This window comes from Suricata suricatta, chromosome 10 (assembly GCF_006229205.1).
Source record: "Suricata suricatta isolate VVHF042 chromosome 10, meerkat_22Aug2017_6uvM2_HiC, whole genome shotgun sequence".
In the NCBI taxonomy this organism is placed as follows: Eukaryota; Metazoa; Chordata; class Mammalia; order Carnivora; family Herpestidae; genus Suricata; species Suricata suricatta.
This window is the reverse complement of record NC_043709.1, coordinates 62,695,958-62,715,271: the sequence shown is the minus strand read 5'-3', so window position 1 is coordinate 62,715,271 and position 19,314 is coordinate 62,695,958. Positions and strand designations below refer to the sequence as shown.

The following is a 19,314-nucleotide window of genomic DNA, read 5'->3' as shown; positions in this document are numbered from 1 at the left end:
TATAATCATTTGGAATACTTCCCTAGAGTTTGTGTAGAATATTCAGTTAAATATGTACTTTATGTCTATAAATGCCAAATAAAAAGGAGTTTATAATTAAAATGAAAAATGTTCTTTTGTTAAATTAATCAAGACCTATTCCTATTATGTTAGATTTTCTTTAAAATTTGTTTGCTATACAGAGCATATTTTTAATTATCATCTTGTTTCTGATTCTCAAAGGATACTTAGAGGAGAAAAAGTATTTGGATATTGTAAAAAAAATTTTTTTAACATTTACTCTTTTTTTTTTTTTTTTTTTTTTTGAGAGACAGAGAGAGAGCATGAGTTGGGGAGGGGGAGAGTGAGAGGAGGAGACACAGAATCTGAAGCAGCTCCAGGCTCCGAGCTGTCACCACAAAGCCTGACGTGGGGCTTGAACTCATGAACTGCAAGATCGTGACCTGAGCTGGAAGCTGGCTGCTCAAATGACTGAGACACCCAGGTGTCCCGCTATTCTTAAAATTCTAATGAAAATAACTTTTAAACTATTAGACTTCCCTTCTTATGCCAAAAAAGAACTATGGTGCAGACACCCCCAAATAATTTACTTTTTATTTAAAAACTTATTTAAAAAATTTTAATGCTTATTTATTTTTGAAAGAGAGAGAGAGAGACAGAGTGTGAGCTGGGAAGGGGCAGAGAGAGAGGAAAACACAGAATCCAAAGCAGGCTCCAGGCTCTGAGCTGTCAGCACAGAGCCCTACGCGGGGCTCGAACTCATGGGCTGAGATCATGACCTGAGCTGAAGTTGGACGCTTAACCGACTGAGCCACCCAGGAGCACCTTTATTTAAAAATTTATAATGTGATTTTTAAAAATCTTTTTTAATGTTTTATTTATTTTTGATACAGAGAGAGACAGAGCATGAGAGGGAGAGGGGCAGAGAGAGAAGGAGACACAGAATCTGAAGCAGGCTCCAGGCTCTGAGCTAGCCGTCAGCACAGAGCCTGACGCGGGGCTCGAACCACGAACGTGAGATATGACCTGAGCCAAAGTCGGAGGCTTAACTGACTGAGCCACCCAGGCGCCCCCTAATGTGATTTTCTTAAAGCATTTTACCTACTTCTTTATTTTTTTAAGTTTATTTATTTTGAGAGAGAAAGTGAGAGAGAGAGACAGAGAGACAGAGAGAGAGAACAAACACATAGGGAGGAGCAGAGAGACAATCCAAAGTTGGCTCCACACCATCAGCAAGCAGCCACAGGGCTTGATTTCACAAACCCTGAGATCATGACCTGAGCCAAAATCAAGAATCAGACATTTAACCAACTGAGACACACAGGTGCCCTTACCTGCTTCTAAACCTATTGTCTTGGAGCCCATTTTCCAATTCTGTATTCCTTGGGCTCTCATAGTTAACTGTGAGGAGAGGTGACTAAAATGCTCACTGGATAAAAGAGGGAATCCAACCTGGGACAAACTTCTATAAAATAAATTATCAAAACAAAAGAACAAGTTGACTCAGTTACCTATTATTAATAAATTCACATTTCCTTTAAACTCTGGGAACCCATGTTATAAAAGAGAACTAATTTTCTAATCTTTGTTTTTGCACTTAAGCTAAAACCAAGTGTTTTGTTTTTGATGTTTTGCTTTGCTATAACCTAATTTCAGGATTTAACTGAAGGTAAGGATGAGTTTTCCATCTATTAATTCTCTTAGGGATCATTTTTGGTTTAACATTCATGGAGTAGAAGACTATAATTCTTATAGGCTTATAAGCAACACAACACTAAAGGGATAGTGACTGTTCTTTCTTAAAAGAGACCCTAGATTATCCATCAACAAGCTCTTATAAGGAATTAGTTGGTAATGCTTTATAGCAGTCAGCATAATGTATTAGGTTTTTCTTATTATACCACTTGAGTACCATTCAGATTCACTTGATAGCCCTGAATATTAATATTAAGTAACTCTTCTAAAATATATCGGCAGACTGGGGGGAAACTCTTGCTTTTCACTTCAAAAGTATGCCTTGGGTTGCCTGGGTGGCTCAGGTTGAGCATCTGAGTTTTGATTTCGGCTCAGGTCGTGATCTCACAGTTTATAAGTTGCAGCCCAGGTAGGGCTCTGTGGTGACAGTGTGGAGCCTGCTTGGGATTCTCTCTCTCCCCCTTCTCTCTGCTCCTCCCCTTGTTCTGTCTCTCAAAATAAATAAATAAGCTTAAAAGAAAAGTATGCCTTAATTACTCATTAGGTATGTATTTCTAATCAGGCAGGAGCTGCTACCAGCAACTTTTTATATTTTTCCCAATTGAGTTCACTTATTTCAGGCAACTGGAATTCAGTTACATAACAGTTCTGTCCTCCAAAAGAGACTGTTAGAGTACAGACTGCAATTTATTTTAATGTTTTTCTTTGAGTATAGCTGACACATAGTAGCAAAATGGCAAAAAAAGCCATACATACCATTAATTACTTTATGTGTAAATGGACTTAAGGCTGCAATCGAAAAGCATAGGGTGACTGAATGGATAAAGAAAACAAAACAAAACAAAAAATCCATCTATATGGTGCCTACAAGAGACTAATTTCAGACCTAAAGACACATGCAGACTGAATGTAAAGAACTGGAAAACATATACCACGCAAATGGAAAGGGAGAAAAGCACCAGGTAGCAATATTTATAACAGAAAAAATAGGCATTATTTTATTAAAAAAATTTTTTGGTGTGTATTTATTTTTTGAGAGAGAGAGAGCTCAAGCAAGGAAGAGGCAGAGAGAGAGGAAGACACAGAATCTGAAGCGGCCTCCAAGCTCTGAGCTGCAGCACAGAGCCCGACATGGAACTCAAACCATGAGCTGAGATCATGACCTTAGCCAAAGTCAGATGCTTAACCAACTGAGCCACCTAGGTGCCCTACAATATAGGTTTTAAAATAAAGACTATAGGTGCAAAAAACCTCAACAAAATATCAGCAAACTGAATTCAACAATACATTAAAAAGAATCATTTACCACAACCAAGTAGGATGTATTCCAGCAATGCAAGGGTGTCCAATATTTGCAAGTCAATTGGCATGATACATCACATTAACAAGAGAAAGGCTAAAAGTCATAGCATCTCAACAGATGCCAAAGAGCATTTGACAAAACACAGTATCCATTCACACTAAAAGCTCTCAACAAGGGGAACCTAGAGGGACCACACCTCACCATGATGAAGGCCGTAGTGACAGACCCACAGCTAACTTCATCCTCAACACTGAAAACCAGTTTCTTCTCTCATGTTGGGAACAAGACAAAGCGGTCCACTCTCCTAACCTTTATTCACGATAGTCCTGGAGGTCCCAGCACCGTAATCAGACAAAAAAAGAAAAGGCATCCAAATTGGAAAGGAAGGAGTAAAACTGTCACTATTTGCAGATGACATGACAACATATAAATAAAAACCTAGACTCCACCAAAAATCTACTAGAACAGCTGAGCCCCAGAAAGCTGCAAAATATAAAATCAATACAGAGAAATTTGTTGCATTGCTATACACGTATAAATAAGTAGCAGAAACAGAAATTAAAAAGACAATCACACGTGGGGCACCTGGGTGGCTCAGTTCTTTGGGCATCTGACCAGCTCAGGTCATGCCCTCGCGGTCCGTGAGTTCGAGCCCTGTGTAGGGCTCTGTACTAACAGCTCAGAGCCTGGAGCCTACTTTGGAGTCTGTGTCTTCCTCTCTTTCTACCCCTCCCCTGCTCTCTCTCTCAAAAATAAATAAAAACATTAAAAATTAAAAAGAAAACAATCACATTTATATTGCACAAAACAATAAAATACCTAGGAATAAACTTAATCAAGGTGTTCTGAAAGGTGTGTTCTGAAAATTATAAAGCACTGATGAAGGAAACTGAAAACAATACAAATAAATGGAAAGATACCCCATGGTATGGGCTAGCGTAAACTGATTTTTTTAAATTTTTAAATTTATTTTTAAGAGACAGAGAGACAGCGTGAGCAGGGGAGGGTCAGAGAGAGAGGGAGACACAGAATCTGATGCAGGCTCCAGCTTCTGAGCTAGCTGTTCACACAGAGCCCGACGTGGGGCTTGAACCCACGAACCGTGAGACCATGACCTGAGCCGAAGCCCGAAGCTTAACCAACTGAGCCATCCAGGTGCCCTGAGTTTGTCTCTGTGGTGTGTGAAAATGTTCCAATATCATTCCTTGCACTTTTTGCATATATGCAGTCGATTGGGCGACTGGCTCATGATTTTGACTCAGGTCATGATCTCACAGTTCGAGAGATTCAGCGCCCCCACGCCAGGCTCTGCACTGACAGTGCTGAATGTGCTTGGGAGTCTCACTCTGCCCCTCTCCTGCTTTCTCTCCCAAGCTCGCTCTCTCTCTCAAATAAATGAACTAAAAAAAAAAAAAAAAAAACTTAAAAAAAAAAAAGAAAAATTCAAAGTGGATGAAAGACCTAAACGCAAGACTTGAAACCATAAAAATCCTAAAAGAAAACAGAGGCAGTGATCCCTTGGACATCAGTCTTAGCAATATTTTTTCTGGAATCTGTCTCCTCAGGCAAGGGCAACAGAATCAAAAATAAATAATCAAGACTACATCAAACTAAAAAGATTCTGCAGAGTAAAAGAAACCTTCAACAAAATAAAAAAGCAACCTACTGAACAGGCAGGAGAAGATATTTGTAAGTCATGTACCCAATAAGGGGTAAATATCCAAAATATATAAGGAACTCATGCAATGCAACACCAAAATAAATATATATTTATTAATCTGACTTAAAAATGGGCAGAGGACCTGACAAGACATTTTTCCGAGGAAGACATACAGACGGCCAATAGACACATGAAAAGATGCTCAACATCACTCATCACCAGAGAAATGCAAATCAAAACCACAATGAGATACGACTTCCTACCTGTCAGAATGGCTAGGGTCAAACTACTGGTGGAAATGTAAACTGAGGCAACCACTATGGAAAACACTGTGGAGGTGCCTCAAAAAATTAAAAATACACCATACAATCCAGCAGCTCCATTATTGGGTATTTACCCAAAGAAAATGAAAACACTAATTTGAAAACATATATACACCCCTGCGTTCCTTACAGCATTATATACAACAGCTAAGATATGGAATCAACCTAAGTGTCCAACAGCAGATGAATGGATAACAAGTTGTAGTATGGAATATTACTCGCCGTAAAAAAGAATGAAACCTTGCCGTTTGCAACAACATGGATGGACCCAGAGGGTATGATGCTAAGTGAAGTAAGTCAGACAGTAAAAGACAAATACTGTATGATTTCACTTACATATGGAATCTTAAAAACAAACCAGGGGCACCTGGGTGGCTCAGTCAGTTAAGCGTCCGGCTTTGGCTCAGATCATGATCTCACAGTTCGTGGGTTTGAGCCCCACATCAGGCTCTGTGCTGACAGCTGCTCAGAGCCTGGAGCCTGCATCAGATTCTGTGTCTACCTCTCTCTCTGTCCCTCACCCACTCACTCTCTGTCTCTCTCTCTCAAAATAAAAATAAAAATAAAAGACATAAAAAAAAAAGTGGGCAAAAGATCTGAACAGATATCTTACCAAATAAGACCACAAATGGCAAATAAGCCCATTAAAAGATGCTCAACATCATTAATCATCAGGGAAATGCTAATTACAAGCACAATGAGAGACTACTATAGACTTTTTAAAAGGACCAAAATCAAAAAAGACAATGATAGCAAGTATTGGTAAGGATGTGAAACAGCTAAATCTCGAATACCCTTACAGGGAGAATATAAAATGGTACACTCGCTTTGGAAAACAGTTCGGCAGCTTCTTAAAAAGTTAAATAGTTGCCTATCACGTGATCCATATATCCTACTCATAAGAATTTATCCAAGAGAAATGAAAGCATATGTTGTACAAAGACCTGTATGCTGATATTCACATTAGCTCAATCTGTAACCATCAAAAACAACCCAAATGTCCATCAGCAGGTGAGCAGATAAACAGGTACACATCCATACGATGGAAGACCACCAAGGGCAAAATCAATGGATTCATGCAACAATGTTGCTGACTTTCAGAATAATCATGCTGAGTAAAAGAAATCAGACAGAAAAGTACATTATGCCTGATTCCATTTACACAAAATTCTAGGAAATGCAGAAGTCATCTCTACTGGCAAAAACCACATCAGTGGTTGCCTTGGGATGGGGAGGGCGGGAGGGAAGGATCACAAAGAGGCAAAAGGAGACTTTCAGGAGTGATGACTAAAGTGATGGTGTCACAGGTATGTACCTAGGTCAGAACTTACGGACTGGACACGTCATATAGTTTATTGTATATTAATTCCACCTCAAGAAAGCTGCTAAATATGGAAGAGATATATTATTTTTATGTATAGAGAGTCACAAATAGTGAATCAACAGGACACTCCCTGTATCCATCACCCAATTTTAAAAAGTAAACGTTACCATAATTTTTGGTTTTAGTTTTTCTTTTATGGTTTATTGTCAACTTGGTTTCTATGTAACACCCAGTGCTCATCCCCACAAGTGCCCTCCTCCATGCCCATCCTCCTCCATTCCTTCTCCCCTTTCCCCATCAGCCCTCAGTTTGTTACCATAATTTTTTGAAAATGTTTGTGCTTCCTGACCCTTCCTAAAGCCAAAGCTTTCTTGTTAAAAACAGATGAATGCTTGAAACTACTTTGTGTACTTTAGGTTTTTAGGTTCCCAAGCACAAATATTCTGGGGACTATTTTTATCTAAATTAGCTGAGTAATGTAGCAGTTGCCCACAATTTGAAGTTGAAGCTTGCCCTTTAAAAAACGGGCGGCTCAGAACTGTGACTTAAAATAATCCTATTGAGTTATGAATGTCTGAGAGCCTCAGCCCAGAATGCAAAAGGGAGAAACTCTTGTTAACTGTGGTCAGGCAAGCGTGTCTTTTCATTTCCTCTTAAAAACAAAACAAAACAAACAAACAAAAAAAACCCAAACAGGGCTGGGAGAGGAGAAGGACAAAACGGCATAGGAGTGGGTCACTTGGCCGCAGCCTCCTAGTATGGTTTAACCAGGCTCCACCCACGGGTTCTGTTTTCTTTGCAGATGTCATAGGAGGACCCGGATGGGGTGTGTAAGTGCACCGTGCATATAAAACTCCAGCAGGAAACTAGCGGTAGTTTCCAGACCCAGGGAAGGGTAAGCAGAAATAGATTTGGAAGAAGGGACTGTAATCAAGAAGCCGGGAAACTTCTCACTTTGCTTCATGAAGACTAAGCTGCATCTTTTGCCCATCGCCTATTAATTAGGTGAAATGGGCCTCTTGCCCACGATTTGACTTCAGCTGTATCTCTCTAGCACGGCCAGTTCTTTCCTCTGCCAGCGGATTGGCTCTAGCCAGAAGCCTACTTCCTGCAATAAAGGAGTCTGGTTGCTGGGTTGCTAACCCGTTGATCTCTTTCTCTTCGTGGTGATGGCGCTTATCATCTTTATCCTCAGGCTGGCCATCGGTATCCTGCTATTTCCCGTATACCTGCTGAACTTTCTGGGCCTGTGGAACCAGATATGCAAAAAGTGGTTCCCCTACTTCATGCGGAGGTTCACCACGATGTACAACGAACACATGGCGAGCAAGAAGCGCGAGCTCTTCAGCAACCTGCCGGGGTTTGCGGACCCCTCCGGGAAGCTCTCTCTGCTGGAAGTGGGCTGCGGCACCGGGGCCAACTTCAAGTTCTACCCGGCTGGATGCAGGGTGACGTGTGTCGACCCCAACCCCAACTTTGAGGAGTTCTTGATCAAGAGCGTCGCGGAGAACCGACACCTGCAGTTCGAGCGCTTCGTGGTGGCTGCGGGGGAGAACATGCAGCAGGTGGCCGATGGCTCCGTGGATGTGGTGGTCTGCACCCTGGTCCTGTGCTCCGTGCAGAGCCAGGAGCAGATCCTCCAGGAGGTGTGCCGAGTGCTGAGGCCGGTGAGTGAGGGGGTGTGAGGAGGACTGGTGAGTGGCAACCACTGTCACCAAGGGAAGTTCTGTCAATTTCAGGTGCATCAGACTTTCAAACATAACAGGTAAAACTACTAGAGAAGGCACTGTTGAATTTTGTAAAATCCTAGAGTTGGAAAGAAGCTATAAAGGGAAAGACTGATTCTGAATGCACAAAATTGTAAAATGTCGACAGAGGAAAAAAATTACTATACGCACAGTAAAGTACAAAAACAGAAGTGTTTGCCAGGGATGATAGACAAAAGGTTGACTTGCTTCATATTAAAAGACATTACAAATCAAAAGATCATCAGGATTATTTTTAAACAATAAGAAAACAAGAGAAAAATAGGTAGACAGTAGGAATGGAAATATAAAGAAAAATAGCCAATTAGATGAGGGGGGGGGCCTGGGTGGCTCAGTTAGTTAAGCTTCCCGGGATTTCTACTCAGGTCATGATCTCACAGTTGGTGACACAGAGCCCTTTGGAGGGTCTCCGTGCTGACAGTGGGCAGCCTGCTTAGGAGTCTCTCTCTGCCCCCTTCCCCCTCATTCTCTCTGGCAAAATAAATAATTTTTTAGAAATAACCGATTATAGGGGCAGCTGGAAGACTCAGTTAAGCTTCCGACTTTGTCTCAGGTCATGATCTCACATTTTGTGGGTTCGAGCCCCAATTCGGACCCTGTGCTGACAGCTCAGAGCCTGGAGCCTGCTTGGGATTCTGTGTCTCCCTCTCTCTCTCTCTCTCTCTCTGTTCCTCCCCTGCTCACACTTTGTCTCTCTGTCTCTCCCTCAAAAATAAAATAAAAAATAAAAAAAAATTTAATAGCCAATTATACAACAAAAATGCTCAACCTTACATGCAATTAGAGAACAAAATAAAGCCAGATACCCTTTTTACCTATTATACTGTCAGAGGCTTTCAAGGTTGATATTGTGATGTGGTTTTGGGAGGCAGGAATCATAAACATTGGGGAAAGTGCCCTCTTTTGAGGGTAATTTGATAATGTCAAAGTTTATCAAAATATCTAAAGGTGAATATAGTCTTTTCTCCAATAGTAATTTATCCCATAGTCATACTGCACAAATATGCAAAAATGTGGCCATATGCAAAGATATGCATTAGGGTGTCTGTAATGGCATAAATTGGTAATAACCTACGTGTTCATCAATAGGAGGCTATTCAAGTAAATTGTCACAGAGTATAGAAGAATTCTGTGTATCTGTTAAAAAGAACAAGGAAAAGTTATCTATGTTGATGTGAAAAAATCCCTGAGATAATGTTAAATGAAAAAAAGCAATCAAAGCATAGACCATTAGGTAGAGTAGAAACCCACTGTGTGAGGATATACATATATATGTATTTACACACATACACATATATATGTATATATGTTAAAGGAAATGACAGACAAAAAACTATTAACAGTGGTTACTTCTCAGGAATGGGATTGGATGCAAGGGAAGAATTACTTTTCATTTTATATTTTTTGGTATTGTTTGGAATTCTTTATACCTGCATGTAATTTTCACCTATTACCTTCATTCTTTATTCTAAACACAGTTGTACATAGATAAGGCATGGATGTCTCACCATTTGAATACACTGTTTGGGGAGAATAGGATGGTCTGTAATCCCCAGTTTTATTTTCTAGTAGCAGAACTTCCTCAGGGAGAAAAGGATTTGAGATAGGGTTTACAGGCAATGATATAATTCTGTCTCTGGTTCAAGGATAGGCCAGTGTCAAAATAGTAAATGAAAGAGTTCTGCCTCTTACACCCAAGTGCTGGGTTCTTGTGTCCTGAGACTGGGCAGGAACTGGGCAAGGTGAAGCAAATGTTTTGCCTACAGCGTTATGCCTACAAAACAAGTAATTCGTTTTATAGCACTCTTAAGAGGATCAGATTCTTGGTAGCCTTCCACTCTCTACTGAATATAACCAGGAGCTTTATTACATTGTCATTAACAAAATACAACAAAAACAGTCCTTTGAAACAGATATTGTCTTCATGTTTTGAGGAAACAGACTCAGGGAGGTAAAGAAATTCACCCAAGGCTACACAGCTAGTAGGTCTGATGTCCATTTATTTATTATATATTTTTTAGAGGGGGGCAGGGTGTGAGTGGGGGGGGGGCAGAGACAAGGGAAGACACAGAACTCAAAGGAGGCTCCAGGCTCCGAGCTGTCAGCACAGAGCCCGAAGTGGGGCTCAAAGTCACAAACGGTGAGATCATGATCTGAGCTGAAGTTGGATGCTTAACTGACCCGAGCCAGCCAGGCGCCCCAGGTCTGACTTCCTTTAATGCAAATATTCTCACTGTTGCACCACAGTGCTCACCCCTAGGGCCTTTTTCTCTCTCCAACTTCAACTTTTGTGCCACTTTTGCTGGCTGTTCTTCCTCTGCCCATCTGTAAATACTGGAGTTTCTTTTTTGGCTCTCATTTCACTTATATACAGCCTTGGGGCAGTCTCCTGTGCCCCCAAAGTTTTCAGCTATCACGCAGACACAGAGGGTTTCTAAACCTAAATCTCTAGCCCAGATCTTTTGTCTAACCCCAAACCTGCATAACCAGCTATCCACACAACAGTCACCTGCATGGGTGACAGGCATCTTTCTTAACTGAAACCTGTGTGACCCTTTGGGTACACTGGCCTCCGGGGTCTCCTCCTTTCTCTCCTGTCCTAGCCTATGGATTTTATTTTTCACCCAATCAGGAAATTCTAAGTTTTCCATTCCTGAACACAGGTCTTACACTTACCCATAGAACAGGGGAAACTCCCACCTTTGCTTGGGACAGGCAAGACTAGGGTAGCTAGAGGAGGCTAAGAAGAGTGTGACCGTCACCGCACGTTTTGGAGGGGATCTGGAGGTCTCTTTCCCCTCACTTCCCACGGAGGTACAGAGGGAGACGACCTCTGAAAAACCCCTGATAACCTCTACCCTCTATTATGTCTATACTTCACCTACATTCACAGGGCTGCCCTAGATGAGAGCACTGAATAAAATACCCAATGACACAGTGGTACCGTGACTTCAGTAATGTGTTTGATACTTCAGCATTTTATTATAATTTTTTTAAAAACACATTTATTCAATGTCATGATCAGACTATTACATTTAGCAATCCAACAGCATGGGTGCCAAAAAAAATCTACATTAAAACCCTTTGTTGGAGGGGTGCCTGCATGGCTCAGTCAGTTAAGTGTTGACTTTGGCTTGGGTCATGGTCTCATGGTTCATGGGTTCAAGCCTCCCCCACCCCGGTCAGGCTCTGTGCTGTCAACTCAGAGCCTGGAGCCTGCTTCGGATTCTTTGTCCCTCTCTTTCTCTGCCGCCCTCCGACCCCGCTCGCACTCTGTCTCTCTCTTTCTCCAAAACAAACAAGCATTAAAAAAAATTTTTTTTAATACTTTTGTTGGAATGCTTTACACTTTCCACAGGACAGGAACTAAAATAACCTGTTATACAATTAGTCGCAAATACAGTCCTCGAGTTTTTTGCCCATACACATGAGTATTGTCTAAAACATGTCTTCTTTGTAGCAGCGAGGCCCTGCCACCACTGTGCTTGGCTGAGCTCACAAATCTGTTGTAACCTGTAGCTTCCCTGTCACTTCTCTGGCTCTCCTCTCCTGCTAAGCTTTGTTTCCTGGCAGTAATTAAAACCTGCCACTGCCATAGCTACTGCTGCTGCTGGAACCGCCACAGCCACCTTGGTTTCGTGGTTTGGCAAAGTACTGGCTTCCACCACCTCCAAAGTTGCTTCCATCGTTACCAAATCCATTATAGCCATCCCGCTGCCGCCATATCCACCACCACCTCGACTGCCACCAAAGCCACCTCGCCCACTGAAGTTTCCTCCGCGACCAAAGTTGTCATTCCCACAAAACCACCTCCATGATCATCACCAAAGTTTCAAGAACCACTTCGACCTGTTTGGCTGGATGAAGCACCAGCCATCTCTTGCTTAGATATAGCTTTCCTTCCTTCACCATCGTGGCCATTCATAATATGGTATTTTTGAATGACAGTCTTTTCTCCAGAGTCATGTCATCAACAAACGTAACAAAAGCAAAGCCTCTCTTTTTGCCACCGCCTCCATCAGTCACAGTTTCAGTCACTTCAGTTTTCCCATACTGTTCAAACTAATCTCTTAGATGATGTTCTTCAGTGTCTTCTTTAATGCCACCGACAAAAATCTTTTTCACAGTTAAATGGGCACCAGGTCTTTAAGAATCGTCTCTCGAGATAGCCCTGTTTGGTTCCACAGCTCTTCATGCACCTTGTGTGGCCTTGCATTCAGGGCTGTGTCCACCTCCTCCACAGTGGCATAGTGACAAACCCAAAGCCTCTGGAGCGCTTGGTGTTCGGATCTCTCATTACCACACAGTCCGTAAGCGGTCCCCGTTGCTCAAAATGGCTCCTCAGACTCTCATCGGTTGTTTCAAAGCTCAGACCTCCGATGAAAAGCTTCCGCAGCTGTTCAGACCCTTTGGGCGACTAACTTAGACTTGATGGTGGTGGGCGGGGAGACTTCAGTGATGCCTACTGGGCGGCGTCCCTGGACTGATGCTTCAGTGTTTTAATTCACCATATCATTTGCATTGGTACAAAAGTGGAAGACATGCTTACTTGGTCTCAGGCAGTGCTGGGTGTGGATTCAGACTCTCCCACAGGTTTGCAAAGCAGAACCCAAGAACAATTTTTCAGATGAAATTTTTAAAAAATGTGTACATATGTATGTAAGTATGTATGTATTTAAAGTTTTTTTTTTTTTGAGAGAGAGAGTGACACACGCAGTGCACGCATGAGTAGGGGAGGGGCAGAGAGAGACAGAGACAGAGAATCCCATGCAGGCACCGTGCTGTCAGCACAGAGCCCAGTGCAGGGCTCAAGCCCATTAACTATGAGATCATGACCTGAGCCAAAATCAAGAGTTGGATGCTCAACTGACTGAGCCACCCAGGCACCCCCAAATTTTTGTTTTTAAATAAAAGTAGAAGTTTAAAAAAATTGTCATTAAAAGGCAAACAACACACTGGGAGAAGCATTTGTAGTATACGTTGTCTTATTATAGTAAATGCCCTAAGCGGTAAGAAAAACCCAACACCCTATTAGAAAACTGACAAAGGACATCAACAGACAAATCAGAAGAGAAGAAATCAAAATTGCCAATAAGGTTTAGCAAAAGATGTTATATGTATTAAGAATATTAAAGATACAAACATTACTGAAAATGAAATACCATTTTACCCATCAACTTGCCAAGGATTCAGAGGAAAAAAGGATTGTTAAGAGTGTATGAGAGGGGCGCCTGGGTGGCTCAGTCGGTTAAGCCTCCGGCTTCGGCTCAGGTCAGATCTCACGTTCGTGGGTTCGGGCCCCGCGTCGGGCTCTGTGCTGACAGCTAGCTCGGAGCCTGGAGCCTGCTTCAGATTCTGTGTCTCCTTCTCTCTCTGCCCCTCCCCCTCTCATGCTCTGTCTCTCTCTGTATCAAAAATAAATAAAACATTAAAAAAAAAAGAGTGTATTAGAAACAGGCACTCATATGCATGGCTAGTGTAATGCAAACTCGCTACGGCTCTTCCAGAGGGCAGTTTGGCCACCGGTACCGACGGTTTAAGAAGGCATGGACTTTGGATTCAGCAGTTCCACTTTTTAGTAAGTTAGTTTTTTTGGAAATAATTAGAGTTGGTCACAGAGATGGATAAGGCTATTCACTGCAATAGTATTTATAATCATAAAAAATTGGAAATAACTTCAGTGAGATGGTTAAATAAGACATGGCACCTTCAGTGGTGTGAAATATTGTGTGAAAAGTTTTTCAATCATGTTTTAGAATAATATGCAAATACATAAATAAAGCAGGTTACAAAATAGAATATACATTCTAATCCTAGTTTTAGGGAAAAAATAGATATTCACATAATACACACAAAAATTTTTTTAAGTTTATTTTGAGAGAGAGTGTGCATGCACAGGAGGAGCAGAGAAAGAGAGAGAGAGAGAGAGAGAGAGAGAGAGAGAATCCCAAGCAGCTCCTTGCTCTCAGCACAGAGCCCAACATGGGGCTCAATCTGCTAACCATGAGATCATGACCTGAGTCAAAACCAAGAGTCAGATGCTTAACTGACTGAACCACCCAGGTTCCCCACAAAATCTTAACAGTAGTTATCTTGAGATGAGAGAATAGTGGGTATTTTTCTTTTAAAACTGTTTTTACATTTCCTAAAATAAACCTATTGATGAGGCAGGGTTCAGAGTTACCAGCCTCTGGAGCCAGACCACTTAGGTGATGTGACATTTGTAAGCTGTGTGAACTGGGGCGAGTTGCTTATTTTCTGTGTGACTCATGTTCCTTATCTGTAAAAATAGGAATGGTAGTACTTACCAAATAAGTTTATCGTGAGGATTAAGTGAGTTAACACGGGATAGGCATTAAGGCTCGCACCCCCTGGAAGCAGTAACTGCTTTAGTTTTAGCTATTACATATTACTTTTAAAAAATTTTTCTTAACGTTTCTTTATTTTTAAGAGAGAGGGAGAGACAGAGTGTGAGCAGGGGAGGGGCAGAGAGAGAGGGAGACACCACATCTGAAGCAGGCTCCAGGCTCTGAGCTGTCAGCACAGAGCCCGACGCGGGGCTTGAACTCAACCACAAGATCATGACCTGAGTGGAAGTCAGTCACTTAACTGACTCAGCCACCCAGGCGTCCCTACATATTACTTTTATGATCAGAAAATATGTGTTCATTGCCTTATATTGGCAGCTTTGTTGTGACAGAAGGTGAGACTATTGGCCAAAATGGTAGCTTAGTAAGTTTCAATTTATCCATGCCTTTTTCATGAAGTTAGCCTCTGGGGCCACTGAAATCGAAGCTTAAATCATCTTAGAAACCTGTTCTTCCAAAACCAAAATCCTGGATTTTTTTTTTTTCCTTTCTCAGGGAGGGGCTTTCTATTTCATGGAACATGTAGCAGCTGAGAGCTCAACTTGGAATTACTTCTGGCAACAAGTCCTGGATCCTGCCTGGTACCTGCTTTTTGACGGGTGCAATCTGACCAGAGAGAGCTGGAAGGCGCTGGAACGGGCGCGCTTCTCTAACCTTGAGCTGCAGCACCTCCAGGCGCCGCTGCCCTGGGAGCTGGTGCGCCCTCACATCTATGGATTCGCGGTGAAGTAGGGGGCAGGGCACAGACAGTTGCAAGGCTCAAATGGCTTAAGGCTGGAGTTTTACACTTACAATACTAATTGAGAGAAAGGACACCTTTTTTTTTCTTTTTAAAGTAAAGCTGAATTTCCTCCCTAAAAGCTTAGGTGATAACCTATTTAGCCATTTTCTTTTGTCTCACAGAGGATCAAAACCAAACCAAAGCAAAACAGGACCCTCCCTTAAAAGGAAACACCGGGCTTTCATAATTGAAGTTTACCATTATCGCCAAACTTTATTCTGTAGCTTCAAAATCTTCCCAGCTGCCTTTTTTGGTCATTTTTTTAATACCATAGAATTTGTTATCTTTTAATGTTTTATTTTTGAGAGGCAAAAAGAGAGAGTGCAAGGAGGGCAGGGGCAGAGAGAGGGAGACAGGATCTGAAGCAGGCTCTGTGCTGAGCAGAGAACCCAATGTGGGGCTTAGGCTCGTGAGCCATGAGATCATGACCTGAGCTGAAGTCAGATGCTTAACCGAAGGAGCCACCCAGGTGCCCACAACGGTCTTATTTAAATTGTTACGTGACAGATTTTAATTTCACCCGCTTTTTGAGAGCTTGGTGTGAATAAGCAGTTAAATCACTCAAAAGAGGATTTTCAAAGGAAAAATGTGACAAGATCTTATGAATAAAGAAATCCTAACCAGTTGAAAATCCTAATCTAAACAGTCCAGATTTTTTCAGAAAGAAATCTGAATGTATGTGGTGTTCTTAGGATTTTCAAAATTAATGGACCAGGACGCCACACCCAGTTCTGCCCAGCTTTACTGAGTTTACTCCAGGATTCCACTAACGTTTGTTTTCCTGCATTCTAGTCTACAATTCTCAAGATGTAGATTGTACTCGACACATTAGTATGTCCATAAAAATAGTTGAGATACTTTGAACGTTCTTGGCTCCATTTTCTTGATTAGGTAGCATATACTTTGCTGGATGTCTTAAATTGTAGGCAAGGAAAAGGCCCACTATAATTAGGAAAACCTTGTGTAATTAGATCCACTTTGTAAGAACCCCTAAAAACCTAGGCAGGCAATCTGTGAATCTGTCAAGTAAGCACGTATTTTGGAGATGATTCTGAACAGATGTCCACACTTGTCTCAAGATGATTTCTTTGTTCCTTGCCACCATGGGAACCTCTGACAATCATAAATTCTTTGAAAACAACTGTTAGGTTGCTCAAGGGGCTTAAGAATAGCATTTATAGCAATAGTTTGTATGTATTTTAATAAAGTCAGTATATTTTCTGAGATGACTTTACAAAGGGACTATTTTAATTATCAATCAATAAATTCACAGAGATTTTAGGAATGGAAATAAATGGTTTAAGTCTTTGCTGGCTTGGCTTTTTTTTTTTTTAATGTCTGGAAGGGGAAAATTAAGCTATTTGAGCATACAGATTTTTCTTTCTAGAGCCATTAATTGCTTGGAGAAAGCAATTTGGGGCAGGTCAGAATGGGTGTTGAAAATGTCAAGTCCAAAGACCTCCACTTGTAAAATTCATAGAGCAGAAAGAAAGGAAACGTAACGCTCTGACTCTCTTGAACTTGAAGACAGTTACTGTTGCGGGGAGGTTAGGATACTCTCTAAGGCCTTCTGAGCTCTAGAACAGGAATCTCCTCCCTCTGCAGTCACTCTGAAGTGGGGCCCTCCTTAACTACCCCCTTCGCTATTGGTTAACAGTCTAGTGATTGAGAAATAAGAAAGCCAACGGGTTGGCAGGCTGCAATGTTATCAGCATGTTGGAAGGAATGCCAAAGCACAATGTACTAGGCACATGCTTATCAGTTTCCTCTGGTCTAAGTGGTGTGGCAAAGATGATCCTTTTTCCGTGGAGAAATAAATACATGAAGTTTCTTACATCCCATGAGTTACTGAGCAAGTCTCAGAAGCCCTCATTCCCCAAACTACAAGACCTGTTTTGACATCGTCACCACCATAGCACCTCCTCACTGCTTTACTCCACACATTTGTGGGCATTCTGAGAGCCTATGGTAGTGACCTAAGCCCATGCAAAATGGAAACAGAAAAAGGTAAAACCGGTCCAATGTGTTCTAGGTCCTGTGTTGGTTAGGATTTCTTAGATTGCAAGTGTCAACTGTTCAACCAGAAAAAGGCATGAACAACGACAAAAAACCCACAAAACTTTAAGAACTCAAATTCGTGAAAAGCACGGGGCAGAAAGCCTCCCCCACAGCCTGAGCGGGGCTCGTGATGTTACCGGAGGTCTCATTTGCCCTTCCGGTCTGCCCTATCAGGTGGTGAGTCTGTGGAAGTAGTGCTAACTGTCATGCTTCCCGGGGAGGAGGTCAGTTGGAAACATCAAGTCTACTTGACAAAATCTCCAACCAATTTCTGCACTGAGTCTCCACTGACTCTTATGGACAATCTGGGGTCACAAGCCCATCCCTGAGCCAATCATAATGTGTGGACCAGACGGATTATGCTGACTGGCTCAAGTCAAGGTCACAGAGCTTCATCCCGGGCCGAGCACACCCAGACTCTGAACGGAGACCAGGAGACTTGTATATCCTCCAAATGAAAACAAGGCCAGGGGAAACCAGGAATGGAGGCTGAGAAGACACACCACAGATGCTCACTATGGGCACATTGCTGCATTTTGATGAGACTCTGCTTCCCTGTGGTAGATTACGTAGTACCATGCTGAGAACTCTGGCTTTTCACTGGGATAATTAATTGCACGCAACGAGGAAAATAAAAGACAAAAATGACACTGGCTTTGGAGTCAAAGTGACCTAGGTCAAGTCCTGGTTGTGTCATTTGTAGACTGTGTGACCTTGCGCAAGTTATTTCTCTAGTGTCACCTTCTTTTTTATTATTATTACTTATATTTTAGTTAACATACAGTGCAATATTGGTTTCAGGAGTCGAATTCAGTGATTCATCATTTACACATAACACCCAGTGCTCATCACAAGTACCCTCCTTAAGACCCATCAGCCACCTAGCCCATCCCCCACCTACCTCCCTCCATCACCCCCCAGTTTGTTCTCTATCCTTAAGATTTTCTCGTGGTTTGTTTCCCTTTCTAGTGTCACTTTCCTCATCTGTTAATGAGGATGATATCTACCTAAAGGGTTATTGAGAGGAATTAATGAAGTGAAGCATTTGGTACTTAACAAATGTTGAATTTCATTGGGCAGTTACTGAGTGCCCTCTGAGTACTCCGTTCTTGGTGCTTGGCACAGAGCCCTGCATAAGCTAGACCTGTTCCCGGCCCTCACGGAGCATAAGGCTGTGATCAATGCTAGCTTGAGGGAGAAGCACCAGGCGCCAGGAAAATGGAATCTGATGCCCTGGGGTGGGCGGGGAGGGGAGGATCAGAGATTTCCTTGAGGAAGGGACATCCGAGCTGAATTCCAGAGGGTATTAGTATTTCAGCCTAACAGAACAGCCTGTGCCACACACATAAGGAGGAAACACAACGTGTTCAAGGAACTGAAGACAGGCAGGGGCCGAGTACTAGAGACCGAAAGGAGGATTTGTGGATGGCTCCTATTTACACCAGACTTCTTCCTAGTCTTGTTAAGTCCCTGGACCCCTGAGCCCAACATTTAATTTTAGTGGCAAATAAAACAAAACAAAACACCCTTGAAATTTCTTATGTTAATATTGTAAAACACTCTGTTACGAAGTGTTCTAATACTCTAATTGCTTCTTCTGAATTCCTACATATCTCGTACTTGGAGAGCAAGTGAAGCAAATATTGCATAATAGCACCTTTTGTACTCTTGACCCTGAACAGAAGCCTTTCCCTTTGGTACTGCTTTAGAAGACCTAAAGCTTAGTGAAATTCAATTCCTGTTAATCTGTTAATGCAATTGGGAGTGCAAGATCACAGGAGCCTAATGCCAACAAAAGCTAAAAGGAAAACTGCTCAGTAAGTGTCACTTGAACTATTTCAATACTTAAAACCAAAAGCCTTCAGGCTACATTAAAGAATAACCAGGGGCGCCTGGCCGGCTCAGCTGGAGGAGCGTGTGACTCTTGATCTCAGGGCTGGGAATTAGAGCCCCACGATGGGTGCGAAGATTACTTAAAAATAAAATTCTGTCAAAATAATAAACGAAAAATCAGAAGCCCCTGATCCATGGAACTG

General features: G+C 42.0%; 1 protein-coding gene across 2 annotated transcripts in view; it reads left to right on the top strand.

The window, feature by feature from the left end:
* The first annotated feature begins 7,120 nt into the window (after positions 1–7,120).
* METTL7A (methyltransferase like 7A) overlaps positions 7,121–19,314 on the top strand; it is a 40,528-nt gene continuing 28,334 nt past the window's right edge. Inside the window, exons 1-2 of one of the 2 annotated variants that reach the window (XM_029954917.1) lie at positions 7,121–7,972; positions 14,935–15,542. In XM_029954917.1, coding sequence (XP_029810777.1) covers positions 7,475–7,972; positions 14,935–15,171 — 735 coding nt within the window. In that variant the 5' untranslated portion in view covers positions 7,121–7,474 and the 3' untranslated portion in view covers positions 15,172–15,542. Of the gene's footprint in view, positions 7,973–14,934; positions 15,543–19,314 lie in introns of those variants that run through there. The other variant, XM_029954918.1, reaches the window with a different exon arrangement.